The following is a 12,864-nucleotide window of genomic DNA, read 5'->3' on the forward strand; positions in this document are numbered from 1 at the left end:
TAGTAGGTGCATCCTGATTCGAGATCTGACTTTGGAAATACGGCGATTTTGTCACCTCTCACGACCGTTTAGGGGGATGGGACTTCTTCAGCCCTGGAGGAGGCCCGTCCTCTGTCCTCATCTTGGGTGCGGGGGCGGGGCAGGGGACAGTACCTATGTTTTTCTGTGCAGGAGGAAAAGAAATGGAGCCGCGAAGGCTGATTGATCGGCCAGAGAACGGAGAGCCCTCAGCCCGCGGCCCGCGACCGCAAAGCACACGCCCCGCCCTGGGCCCGCCCCTCTGCTCTGACCCCGCCCCTTCCGCCCTGGAAGCGTGTTCCTTTCTCCTTCCACGTCGTTGGTGAAAGGGTCTTTTATCGCGATAGTTCCGTCTTTTCCCCGAAGATCTCCACCAGCACCTACATCGCGCGAGACCGCGGAGGGAGCAGGAGCGTGTGGCGCGCTCAGCGACTGCGACGGATGCAAGATGGCGACGGCAACTATAGCTCTTGTAAGTGAGCTCCCTGTAACCGCGGGGCTTCGCTCAGCTGGCGGGAACGAGTCGTTTGCCCGACCAGGGCACTGGGGGACCCCCGGGGACGCGGCGGTCGCTCGCGGGGCCCCGCGGCCCTAGGTCGCGTGAAGCAGAGGCGGAACGGGAGCGAAGGGGGGGCCGGGCTGCAGCCGCAGCTTCCGGCCCACGGGCGTTGCTTCCGGTCCGCAGGCTGCTACTTCCGGCGGTGGGCGCGGGAGGGCGGCGCGGGTCGAGTGCCTGGGACGCGTCTTGGGTTCCTTGCAGTGCGCCGAGCCCGGCCCCTTCGCGGGGCTCCCGCCAGGCCACGGCGATCCGCCGCCTCGGGGAGTAGCCAAGCGGCCGTTGTGCCCCTCTGCCGAAGGGTTGCACTTGTGGCCCTGACTGAAAGGCGGGGCTTCTGGGAGCGGTGGCGTTTCTGCCTCTCGTGGGGAGGGGAGTGCGGGGCGGGGTCAGGCCCTGTGGGAAGGGTGGCGCTGGCTCCTTGCATCCTCAGCCGAGAATCTGCAGTCCGCTGATGGTCTTCGGGGAAGTGGTCACCAGCTAACAGGGACTCCATCCTGTCATTCCCACTCAGGAAGGGAAAGACGTGCTCTTTCGTAACTAATTTGTTCCAAGCGCTGTGCAAGGACTTGGAGGCACAAGAGGGCCCTGTTTGGGTTCCGGTGGGCCCCAGAGGCCAGTTCCCACACAGCGTGCCTTATACTGGCTGCCCAAGGGAGCCGTGTGCAGGGTGGTGTGGAGCGAGTAGCATAGATGGGAGCCCTGCTTACACAACACCCCTGTGGCGGGGTCTCCCTTGACCCTTCTTCTTTCCCACTTGGCTTGCGTACTGGCTCCCCTCCTGGACCCTCCGCAGTAGCACTTCATCCCATTATTTACCTGCTACCCTCCCCGCAACCCACACCCAAAAGGGTGATGTGAGGGCTGTTTGAGAAGGCATCTAATGCAGATGACTAGAGGGTGGGCTGATAGGGGGGACATTTGAAGGTCAGGGAGTATACTTAGGCTGCCCCCCGCCAGGTGCTGAGCGGGATCTGACACCCACTGAGGGAGGTGGACCTGCTTTTCTCACTGGCACAGAAACTGACTCCCAGGGAGAGAGAGGGGGGCCCAGCTAACTTCACTGTCCTCTTAATATGTCCTGCTTCCTGTGGAAGCCACAGGACCAACTGACCTTCATGAAAGGGAAGTTGGGAAAGGTGTGAGGGCTGAGGGCTTGGTGACTCCTAGGCAACAGTCGAGAGTTGGGTGGTAGAGGACAGAGAGGCTGAGGGACAAGGACGAGACTCCTGGAAAGGTGGAGGAGGAGGCCGGTGAGGGTGGGTGCCTGTCTCCCCCACCCTCCGCAGAGCAGCGTGACCACGAAGCCCCGGCCTAGGTGGGCGCGAGAGGCTGGATCAGCATCACCCGATGCTCTTGGGGCCTGAGGTGTGAACTGGGGCTGTCTCCGCTGTGGCATGGTGCCAGATGGGTGGGATCATAGCAGAGGGACGGGAGCAGTAAGTCAGCCCTGGGAGGCGGGGTTTTCGATAGTGGTGTTTGAGCCCATCCAGATCTCAGGAGGCTGGCCTGTGCCAATAGGTACACGTAACCTGTAGAGATTCGGGCTAGCCGCCCTCGACTCCGGCAATGAGGTCCAGCCTACAGTCTAACATGCTCCTCTTCTAACCCTTTGAATGGACAGGTCTTTAGAAGGGTTGCTGTTTCCCCGCTGTCCTGGTCTCCGTCTTGTGGTCTGTGTGGGTGGAGCCACTCTGGTGGCTGTCCTGAGCTGTGGCTTCAGTGCCGTGGGAGGCGTAGTGGGGGGCCTGGTACTTGGCTGGCAGTGATCTGTGCGGGAAGGTGCAGAAGTGCCTCCTACTCAGGTGTGCCTTCTGCCTGGGGGCTGCAGGAGCAGGCCTCGGCCCCTTCGCAGGCCCCACCCCAGCCAAGCTGTGGGCTTCTGGGCACACAGTGCCTCTTTGACTCCCTGCCCCGTTTTCCCTTCCTGCAGCAACCCAGGCACTGCCGCCTGGAGCCATCATCCTTGGGTTCCGTCTGGCAGGAGCGCTGCACGCTCCCACCGGCACAGGTGCTCTCTCCTGTAGGTCCCGGCCTTCGGGTCACCTCACGGAGCGCCCTCCCCTGGCTTTGGGTCGAGCAGCCTCACCGTCGCTCCCGCCCTGCGCTGGTTTTCTCAGTGCTCGTTCGCCGTTCGGTCATGCTCAGGGGTGCTGGCCGGCGTGCCTCTTGTCTTCCGTCTGTGTGTGCCACGTCCGCAGTGCCCAGCGTGGCACTGGTGAGGGACTGGACGGGTGGAGGGCAGCGGTGCTGTCTGAGCTTTGACACGGGACGCTGTGGACAGGGAGGGGGACTTCTTAAGCACTGCACACGTGGAGCAGCTCTGAGTGCCGCCCCGGGGCCCCCGGAGACAGGCCTGAGTCCAGAGCCTGCGGCCTGCAGGTGTTAAGCGATTGCTTTACCTGGTTGGTTTCCTAGTGGAAATAACCCTCTCTAACCTGGGGTGCTGGCCAGTGGCAGGGCTGCGCTGCGTCCCCAGGAGGTTCTCACCCCGCAAGGTGCTGCTGGCCGGTGCTGAGGGGGCAAAGCCCTCAGTGTTCATTGCCAGAGGATGACAGCATGTGATGAGCTGTGGTGACAAACGCCATTTCCTCCAGGCGCTGTCTGCTGACACCAGGACCCTAGGCTCAGTCCCCACCCTGGATTGGGTGGGGTGTCCTGGTAGAGTCCCTGGTGGTCTGACTTCTTCCAGAAAGGCTTTTCTTGTATTCCGCCTCGTCCCTGCTCACTGACACTCAGTGTGTTTGCAGCGTGCAGCTCTAGCACACCCGCACACGATGAAGTGGCTGTGTAGGGTTGAGTACAACCCCCAGGGCCCCAGCTCATTAACTCGTAACCATTAAAAATACACTCTCACACACACACACAAGTACTTTTTTTTATTTCTTTTGTTTTATTTTTCAGTCACGGTTCACATTCAACACTGTTTTGTGTTAGTGTCAGATGTACAGCATAGTGGCCCCATTGTGAGCCTTCTGCTCCCAGCTCTGTCCTGTCCCCCCGTCCGCTGTCACAGCACCCTGGGAGAGCAGGAAGTCACTTACGCACGTGCCCTCCGGTCAGCCCTGTTGCCGAGTCCGAGAGGCTGGAGAGCTCCTGCAGACTTGAAGTGAGCTCTTGCTGTGGCCTCAAGGGGCAGCCTCTGCTCTGGGCGTGCTGTGGGGCTGCCAGGTCTGACTGACCCCGTGTCCAGCGGCTGTGTGTCCATGGGTGGGCCCACGTCAGAGGGGCTCCCCTCTCCTTTGACTCTCAGCCACCATTTCAGAGCAGCCATTGTGCTGAGATCAGAGCAGCCCAGGCAAGGTGCAGGGCTGTGATGGCCACAGGGCCAGTGCCCACTGCCATGTCTGCAGCGCAGCCGGGCCTGTGTTGCTGCCCCTCCTTTGGGGCTAGAGTGCTTGAGACACGCTCTGGCTGAGTCATCCCAGCCTCTGAGAATTTGTGCCCAGGGCTCACAAGGGTGGGCATGGTGGTCTCTCTGCTCCTGTATATCTGCAGGTCTCTACCTTGGGCTGGGAACTGGGTGAGTTCACTCGGCTCTTGGTCTCTGCTGTGTGGCCTCAGAGAAGGGGGGCGGGGGTGTTGGGGCTCCGTGATGGTGCCTGCTTCCTGGCCTGGGCTGCCTTGGCCCTGCCACCCCGCTAACGCTCATGGGGAGCAGCTCCTTCCGTCACCGTGTAGCAGTGCTCCATGACCCCTTCGGGTGAGGGCTGGGGTGTGCCCCGGCTCTCTGCTGCCCTCTTTGGAGTCAGAGCCCTGGGCAGTGGTACTGCTGCGGGAGCTCCTGCACGAGCAGACTACCTGTTTGGCCTGGCCATTCAGAGGGCGACCCTCTCCGGAGGTGTCTCCTGGAGGGGCCTGGGCCCTGGACAGCAGGAGAGGAACTGACCTTAGGACATCAGCTGTGTGGCCAGAGGGCCACTCTAGACAGAGAGACTGCCCTTCCTGGGCTCTCCGCCCTGTGTCCTCTGGGGACGTGCCGCCATCTGGGGGCTGCCCCCGACCCACCAGGCCCTGGGCGGCTGAGGGTGTGCTAGAGCGAAGGGCGCGGGTGTGGGGCAGTGTCAGAAATGGTCGGGGCGCCCCGACCTGGTCGCTCACTTGGTTCGAGTGTTATCCCCATACACCAAGGCTGAGGGTTCAGTCTCCAGTCAGGGCACGTACAAGAATCAACCAATGAGTGCGTGGATCAGCGGCACAGCAAATCACTGTTTCTCTCTCTCCAAAATCAATACGTTTAATTTAAAGAAAGAAATGTTCAGGGGCCAAGCTAGAGCTGGTCCCTTCCTGTGCCCCTGCTCGGCCTCCCTTGCTTGTCAGTGGGGAGCAGAGCCTTAGCCAGGGAAGACGAGAGGGCCTGGGTGGGTGGGTCTCGTGACTGTCCGTTACAACATCTCCTTCCTGCCTGCAGCAGGTCAATGGCCAGCAAGGAGGGGGGTCCGAGCCAGCGGCGGCGGCAGTGGTGGCAGCGGGAGACAAATGGAAACCGCCACAGGTACTGACCTTAAGCATCCTCGCCCTCAGGCCCGCCTGCCCACCCGCCTGCCCGCCCGCCTGCTGTGTGTCCCTGGTCCCAGAGAGAGCCGGCTGGGGGTGGGGCGGGCAGGGCCATGGGCACTCTTCTCTGCCTTCTGGGCAGAGGCGCCTGACCTGCCCCCCGCCCCCCCCCCGGTCCCCCAACCCCCAGGCCTGGCTCCAGCTTCCTTGTCCCTGCCTCTCCTCTCAGCATCCACCTGCTTCTTTGGTGGGTCGCAGCTTTGAGAGAGTCCAGGTGCCAGGCACAGGGTGAGGGTGGTCAAATGGGGGCTGACCCTGAGCTGAGCGAGCTTTGAGCCGTGGGTGTTATGCCCAAGGGCCGGCCTGCTGTTGCAGAACATGCAGAGTGTTGTCGGGAGCCAGAAGCACACACTTTCATTTCGGATCCCTGACTTAACTAACACGATAGAGGAGAACAACGTGCAGGGCAAAGCACGAGTCTAGGCGGGCTCTGGGTGTCGGGGTGAGTGTGGCAGACCCCGCCCTGCCCCCCGCGCTGGCCCTTGGCAGTGTTGGGTGGGAGGAGGAGCGGGCCTGCGGTTGCTGGGTGACAGGGCTCTTTGTGCTTCGCCTGGCAGCGCCTGCCTCTGGGGGCTGGAGGGGGGCTTCAGCGAGTGGGCCTTGGGGGCTGGGCCCTCTTCTGGGCTCCAGGCACAATAGGGGCAGGGCTGAGGTATGCGGCCTGGGTCCCCGGAAGTTACGGGGGCTGCAGCGATGATGGGCGAGGGGGCCGGGGCACCCCTTGGCCCAGCCCTCCCCGTCCCTGGCTGGCTGTGCAGCCAGCCGTTGGTCGTGGGAGAAGAGACTTTTGTTTACCAAGACAAAGAGGAGATTGAAAAGTTTCTAAGGGGCTGAAAGGGGGTTGGCATTGCTGACCATGGTGACAGCCTGCTCTAGTGTGTAGCTCCTGGCTTTTGGGGCCTCTCTCCCACTAAGGAGAACTGGGCTTAGGGCCAGCAGGGAGAGTGGAGAGGACAAGGCTCCAGGGGCCAGGCTGGGTTGTGGGGGGAGGCCTCCCCCTACTTCACTCTGTGCTGGCCAGGATGGTGGCTGTGGGGGTTTGGGTCAGCCAGCCCCTTTCTGACCCCTCTCTACTTTTGTCCTTCATCACTCCTGCGCTGGGGACCTGCATCCCTTCTCTGCTGTCCCTCCTAAGGCTGCATGCTGGGGTCTGCAGAACACTCCCTCTCCAGGAGCTGGTGGTGGCCTCTCCTTCTCTCCTTGCAGTCCCTGGGCAGCCTCAGGCCCCCTGAGCTGGTGGACAGGCAGGTGTGCCCTAACGCCTGACACCCACACTCTCCGTGGTCTGGCGGCTGTGATTCTGTGCATGCGGCTGTGTTGCTCCCTCTGCACACAGCCGAGAGAGGAGTTGTGACAGGGACAGTTGTAAATGCAACCCTAGTAGTGGCCCCCTGATCTGCAGTGGGCTGTGACCGCCCCTCCCAACACATTGCCTGGGCCCTGTGCTCGCCTGGCAAGGATTCTGCGGGATGTCCAGTCCCTCTGTCCCCCCATGGCTGGTCTGATCCTGGCCTCTCCTTCTAGGAGGCTAAACATATCCAGGGAGGAGTTTGGCAGAGGGGCTAGAGCCCTCCTTGGGGCTGTGTGTCCTGGGAGAGCATCTCAGGCTCTCTGGGTGGTGTGCACAGCAAGCAGGGATAGGGGTGGAGCGCTGCACAGAGGCGGGGGGTGCTTCCCATACCTGCTCCTTCAGTGGTCCCCAGGGACTCCTCCCCAGCAGGGAAGCTGAGCCTGGCCGTCTGGGGCCACAACAAGGTAGAAGTTGGATCGAGGAGCCCTGGATCCTCTGGAGCCCTGACCCCTCCCCTTGTCTTGGGGCCAGCCAGGGCTTCGCTCTTGCACAGCATGGGACAGAGGTTCTGAGGTCAGACTGGTTGCAAAGGCTGGGTGCCCCCTGCTACTTGCCGCCTGTCTTGGTGGTTCCTGCGGGGCTCACTGTGGCCTGGGCCCTGCAGCGGCTCCAGCGTGGCCGAGGGCCCCGAGGTGCCTGCCTGCCGCAGTGTGTTTCCTGGTCACCGGTCCTGGGGGAGACCAGCCTCTAGGCCATAGAAGCGAGTCTGTCTGTCTGGGAATGGGTGGGTGGCCGTGTGCAGTTGGGGAAGACAGGTGGGGGGTATGCTTCCTGGGTCCACATGTGGGAGGTCTTGAGCTTATTGTTAACAATTTCCCTGCTCCCCACCACTAGGGGACAGACTCCATCAAGATGGAGAACGGGCAGAACACAGCCGCAAAGCTAGGCCTGCCTCCCCTGACGCCCGAGCAGCAGGAGGCCCTCCAGAAGGTGAGAGTGTACCTCCCAGGGCACGCTGGGCATGGGGAGCCAGTGGGGGTGGAAGAAGGCCCGTTGCCCCGCAGGCCGGGCCCCCCAGTGCTCCTCACCACCTTCTCTCGTAGGCCAAGAAGTATGCCATGGAGCAGAGCATCAAGAGCGTGCTGGTGAAGCAGACCATCGCACACCAGCAGCAGCAGCTCACCAACCTACAGGTGAGCCGCCGCCCGCCCTCACCACCCCTCCCCACCACCTCTTCCTTCTTTTCCTCCTCCTGCGCCTGCGGCCGTCCCCACCAGGTGTTGTGGTTCTCAGTTTCTCAAGGATTCCTTCTTGGGACGCCTGGGTTCCTCCCCGAGCCACCAGTGGCTCAGCCTTACCTGCCTGTTGAGCACCCACAGCCCCTCCCCGCCCCTCCTCTACCTCTGCCCGCTGCCCCAGCCAGCTCCTCTTCTCGGACTTCAGACTGTTGCCTCAGGTTGCCCCCGCGTCCCCCGGCTGCACAGCTGATGGTGCAGCCTGGGGGTGCATTTCTCCCAGCCCCCATGGCCTTGGCTGAGAGTGGTCAGGCCCCACCCCTGCAGTGAGTCCAGACCACCTGGGCTGGGGCCCAGGACTGAGAGGACAGGCTGGGGGGCCGTCATAGGGCCCTGCAGTAGACCTGTGGCCAGAAGCTGCGGTGAGGCCAGGCGAGGCCGACAGGTGCCTGGGCCTTGAGCCCCTGCCCCCTGCCCAGCCCCAGACAGTCACGCTGCCAGGTAACGCCCTGGCTGTGCCCCGTGCTCGTGCGCGCCCCTCCTCCTCTCGCTCCCTCTCCCTTCCTTCTGCCCCGGCCGACCAGGCTGCTGGGCAAGGCACCTGGGGCTCTGAGGCCCCCCTGGGCAGGTGCCAGCAGCCGCCACTGGCCGGCCATGTGGGAAGGCAGGCGGGCCTCTTGGCAGGGCGGGGACTCCGGGCCTTGCCGCTGTCTGCGTGAGGTGTGACAAGAGCGGGAGACTGCTCGGCTCCAACAGACTGAACTCTGTCTTTACTGTCTTTCAGATGGCAGCAGTGACAATGGGCTTTGGAGATCCTCTCTCACCTTTGCAATCGGTCAATAGAAATGCTCACTTCTTCCGGGGCTCATGTCCTTAGTCAGGGCTAGAGGGGGGCAGTGCGGCTGCGTGCTGGGGACCTTGCTCCCCGAGCCGGCCCTGCCCGCCAGCTCGGACGAGCGCAGCAGAGCGCCAGGCGTGGTGGGGCCAGTGGTGTGGGCGGGCACCCACCTGGGACCGCCCCGGGGAGGCCTCCATCTGCTCTGAGGGCCAGGTAACTGCGGAGGGCAGCCGGCCAGGAGGGTAGCTGCCCACGCCAGGCCCACCTGCACCCGTGCCGCCTGCACGCACGGCGCGCACCACCCAGGCCTCCAGCTCCGCCAGTCTCCAGGCTGCCGGCTCTTGGGTTGGTGTCAGGCCCCAAGGAGAGAAGGGTCCTAACTCATGGCCCCATGAGACCCTGGAGGGAGGACGGACGGACAGGGTGGGGGGCTGGGGGACCCAAGCAAGTGAGAGAGGGAAGGGCAAGAGCTTGGGCCTTGGGCCTTGGGCCTGGCTGTGAGCAAGGGGTAGAGGTCATGGCCAAAATGGGCCAGGGAGGAGGCGGTGGCCGTGGCCTTGGCTGCTACGTGCAAGAGCCTGGGAAGGAGGCCCCTTCATCCCCCAGAGGCAGGCTGAGGAGGCCAGGGACCCCTCTGGGAACACGGCCTTTGCCCTTGGGCGCGCCGTTCTCACAGGGGTGACGGGCAGGCCCGATGTCCCCCCTGGGAGGCGTCTGTCTGTGGGGAGACATCCAGAGAAGGCTCTTGGCCCACCTGCTCTTGGGCAGCTCCCACTGAAGAGGGGGTATGCTTCTGTCTTGGGGAACTTTGACCTGAGGGGCAGGTGGTTTCCTGTCTCATCAGGTACCTAGTGTGAGAGGGGACATGGTTCCACCTTTGGGGTCCTTGGTCTCAACAGGGAGCCTGAGGCCTATTTATTGAAAGCCCAGTGTGAGGTGGGAGTCCATTTGGGGGGAATTCCTACTTGGGGGGGAGCTATGGGTCATTTTTAAGGTCCCTCCTTCAGGGAGGGGAGGCCCGGCCTGCCCTAAGCTCACTGGTGTCTGAAGAAGGAAACGGGCCCCGTATGAGACCTGTGTGAGGGTGAGGGGCCCTGTCATTTCTGTCTGGCCTGGGCCTGTGGCCTTTTCCCTGGGCCCAGCCCCTCCCGCCTGCCCACCAAGTGTGGCTGTGGGCGCCCCCCGCCTGGCACGTTGTGTGTGAGGTGGCAGGGAGGGGAGCCCCTTCCCTGAGGGCTGGGGCAGTTGCTGAGCTGCCACAACAGGCAAGCTCCCCCGGCACAGAGGCATTGTCTGCCCCAAGCTGGCCAGGCCTGTCACTTCCACATGCCCCCGGGCCAGGCCCTGTAGGTTGCGGGTGTGGGCTCCAGGCAGCTCTTTTTTGTGAGGGGCTTAGGCTCAGGGCTCTTGAGATCATGGAGTCCCCGCCTGAGCTGGCCCTGCACAAGCAGCTGTTCTTCATTCTCTCTGCAGGGAGCCCCCATCTGGGCTCCCAGCCTCCCCCGGGGTGTCTTCTGGGCAATAGCTGCCTTGTCTTCTGTACCCCCTCTTGCCTCCACACCAGTGGGTCCCTCTGGCTTGGACGACTCCCCTTCCCTCTTCTGTCGGAACACTTGTCAGGACCCTGGAAGGGTCTCCCACCCAGCCCAGGCTTCCTGGCCTCCAGATTGGAGGGTGGGCTGGGTGGGAGGGCACGCAGCCCTGCCTCCCAACCAACTGTCAGCTTTGCTGCCGGTCTGCCCAGGGCCTGGATGGGCCAGGGTGCTTCTGTGTCCTGCCTTTGGGCCTGGTCTTCCTTCCTGGGGGTAGGGTCCTGCTGACCCTTACCACCCTGTCTGCAAGGGCTGATCCTGCACCGTGCCGCTGCGTGGGGAGCCCTCACCACAACGGTGCTGAGTGGGTGGGCCCAGAGGGGAGTGGGCTATCTAGCCTCCTGCCACCCCGTCACAAGCCAGTGGCACTCTCTCCCCTTGTGTCCTGCTCCAGATGGCAGCTCAACGGCAGCGGGCACTGGCCATCATGTGCCGGGTCTACGTGGGCTCCATCTACTATGAGCTAGGCGAGGACACCATTCGCCAGGCCTTTGCCCCCTTTGGGCCCATCAAGAGCATTGACATGTCCTGGGACTCTGTCACCATGAAGCACAAGGTGAGATTTGCTCCACCCTGGGGAACCACTCCCAGCCTGGGGCTGTCTGGGCCTGACAGCGCATCCCCGTGTCCAGGGCTTCGCCTTTGTGGAGTACGAGGTCCCAGAAGCTGCACAGCTGGCCCTGGAGCAGATGAACTCGGTGATGCTGGGCGGCAGGAACATCAAGGTGAGGACCAGGGAGGCAGGCCTGAAGGCTGGTGCATGGTGTGCTCTGTCCACTCACCCAGGAGACGCAGTCACCCTCCAGAAGCAGGAAGTGGCCAAGCCTGGGCTGACTGGGGACACTTGGTCTCCTGCTTCTCCCCTAGGTGGGCAGGCCCAGCAACATAGGGCAGGCCCAGCCAATCATAGACCAGCTGGCTGAGGAGGCGCGTGCCTTCAACCGAATATACGTGGCTTCTGTGCACCAGGATCTCTCGGACGATGACATCAAGAGTGTGTTTGAGGCCTTCGGCAAGATCAAGTCTTGCACGCTGGCCCGGGACCCCACGACTGGCAAGCACAAGGGCTATGGCTTCATTGGTGAGCTTGGGGAGGCTGAGGCAGGGCCGGGGCCGGGGCCGGGGCCGAGGCCCAGCCCGCACCGTGGCCGGCCCTCACTGCTGCTCCTGCCCTGCAGAGTATGAGAAGGCCCAGTCGTCTCAGGATGCCGTGTCCTCCATGAACCTCTTTGACCTGGGTGGCCAGTATTTGCGGGTGGGCAAGGCTGTCACACCCCCCATGCCCCTGCTTACACCTGCCACACCTGGAGGCCTCCCGCCAGCTGCTGCTGTGGCCGCAGCTGCAGCCACAGCCAAGATTACAGCTCAGGTGAGGGCTGGTGCAGTTGTGTGGGTTCAATCCTGGGCAACAGGCCCCTAGTGCTTTGGGGACAGACTGGCTCTCCGGGTGGTACAGAGTGGAGGCAGCGAGACTGGGGGCTGAAAGTGGTGGCCTCTTGGATTTCAGGAAGCGGTGGCCGGAGCAGCGGTGCTGGGTACCCTTGCCACTCCTGGACTGGTGTCCCCTGCTCTGACTCTGGCCCAGCCCCTGGGGGCTCTGCCCCAGGCTGTCATGGCTGCCCAGGCCCCAGGAGTCATCACAGGTGAGCCTGGGTGGGCCAAGGCTTCCCTCCTTCCTGTGCCTCCTTTACTCTGGGCTGCTACCTCCACCTGCCCTCGGCTTGCTGGCCTACAAACTCCAGGCCTAGCCCTCTGCACCCAGGGCAGGCCAGCCGAGGTTTAGTGCTCCTCCCAGAAAAGGATGGAGGTGACTGCTGGACCTGGTGGGTTTGCTGCAGGTGTGACCCCGGCCCGGCCTCCCATTCCGGTCACCATCCCCTCTGTGGGAGTGGTCAACCCCATCCTTGCCAGCCCTCCGACACTGGGTCTTCTGGAGCCCAAGAAGGAGAAGGAGGAGGAGGAGCTGTTTCCAGAGTCAGAGCGGCCAGAGATGCTGAGTGAGCAGGAGCACATGAGCATCTCCGGCAGCAGCGCTCGCCACATGGTCATGCAGAAGCTGCTCCGCAAGCAGGAGGTGGGCGGTGGGGTGTGCTGGGCAGGGGTGGGGTGGGGGTGTGGTCCGGCCACACCAGTGCTCAGCTCTTGTCCCCACCCCAGTCTACAGTGATGGTTCTGCGCAACATGGTGGACCCCAAGGACATCGACGACGACCTGGAGGGGGAGGTGACCGAGGAGTGTGGCAAGTTTGGTGCTGTCAACCGAGTCATCATCTACCAGGAGAAGCAGGGCGAGGAGGAGGATGCAGAGATCATTGTCAAGATCTTTGTGGAGTTCTCCATGGCCTCTGAGACTCACAAGGCTATCCAGGCGCTCAACGGGCGCTGGTTTGCAGGCCGCAAGGTCGTGGCTGAAGTCTACGACCAGGAGCGTTTTGATAACAGTGACCTCTCTGCGTGACCTTGGCCCCACCCCCGGGACTTGTACTTGATCTCCTTTCCTCTGGGTTTTCTAGTGTCTTGGCCCAGCGGCCCGTGTGCATAAAGGTGCAGATGCTGCTGGCCCTGAAGGCCCTTGTGCCGGTGGTCCTTTGCTTCTTGGCTCTGCGAGGGGAGGGGGGAGTTCTTGGGCTCCCCGAGAAGTAAGGTGGGAAGGAGGGGGAATCACTGGGCTCTGCCGGGGCCGTTTGGTGTGAGCGGCGGCAGGGTGGCTGTTCCCTTTGTGGAGGTGGCCCGCTGTCCACCTCCCGGACGGCGCTGGGAGGCAGCTGGCCCGGGGCC

At 63.2% G+C, this 12,864-nt stretch overlaps 1 protein-coding gene across 8 annotated transcripts; it reads left to right on the forward strand.

Moving 5' to 3' along the window:
* Window positions 1–356: 356 nt before the first annotated feature.
* PUF60 (poly(U) binding splicing factor 60) lies at window positions 357–12,653 on the forward strand. 8 transcript variants are annotated; one of them, XM_024572429.3, is made up of 12 exons: window positions 357–490; window positions 4,986–5,069; window positions 7,317–7,412; window positions 7,526–7,615; window positions 8,442–8,492; window positions 10,482–10,643; window positions 10,720–10,812; window positions 10,955–11,168; window positions 11,266–11,456; window positions 11,595–11,730; window positions 11,926–12,161; window positions 12,245–12,653. In XM_024572429.3, exons 1-12 carry the CDS (start codon window positions 467–469, stop codon window positions 12,542–12,544), a joined length of 1,677 nt encoding a protein of 558 aa, XP_024428197.1. In that variant the 5' UTR covers window positions 357–466; the 3' UTR covers window positions 12,545–12,653. The 8 variants fall into 8 exon arrangements, with proteins under 8 accessions (XP_024428197.1, XP_024428195.1, XP_024428198.1 ...); XM_024572427.3 differs by having other exon boundaries at window positions 11,057–11,168; XM_045181586.1 differs by having other exon boundaries at window positions 362–490; window positions 4,989–5,069.
* Window positions 12,654–12,864: the final 211 nt, after the last annotated feature.

This window comes from Desmodus rotundus, chromosome 8 (assembly GCF_022682495.2).
Source record: "Desmodus rotundus isolate HL8 chromosome 8, HLdesRot8A.1, whole genome shotgun sequence".
Lineage (NCBI taxonomy): Eukaryota > Metazoa > Chordata > Mammalia > Chiroptera > Phyllostomidae > Desmodus > Desmodus rotundus.

Excerpts from the sequence above, each read along its gene's own strand:
- PUF60 (XM_024572429.3), top strand. The coding sequence starts at position 467 with ATGGCGACGGCAACTATAGCTCTT. Across the intron at positions 5,070-7,316 it reads ACAAATGGAAACCGCCACAG|GGGACAGACTCCATCAAGAT; the intron begins GTACTGACCTTA and ends CCCCACCACTAG. Across the intron at positions 8,493-10,481 it reads CTCTCTCACCTTTGCAATCG|ATGGCAGCTCAACGGCAGCG; the intron begins GTCAATAGAAAT and ends GTCCTGCTCCAG.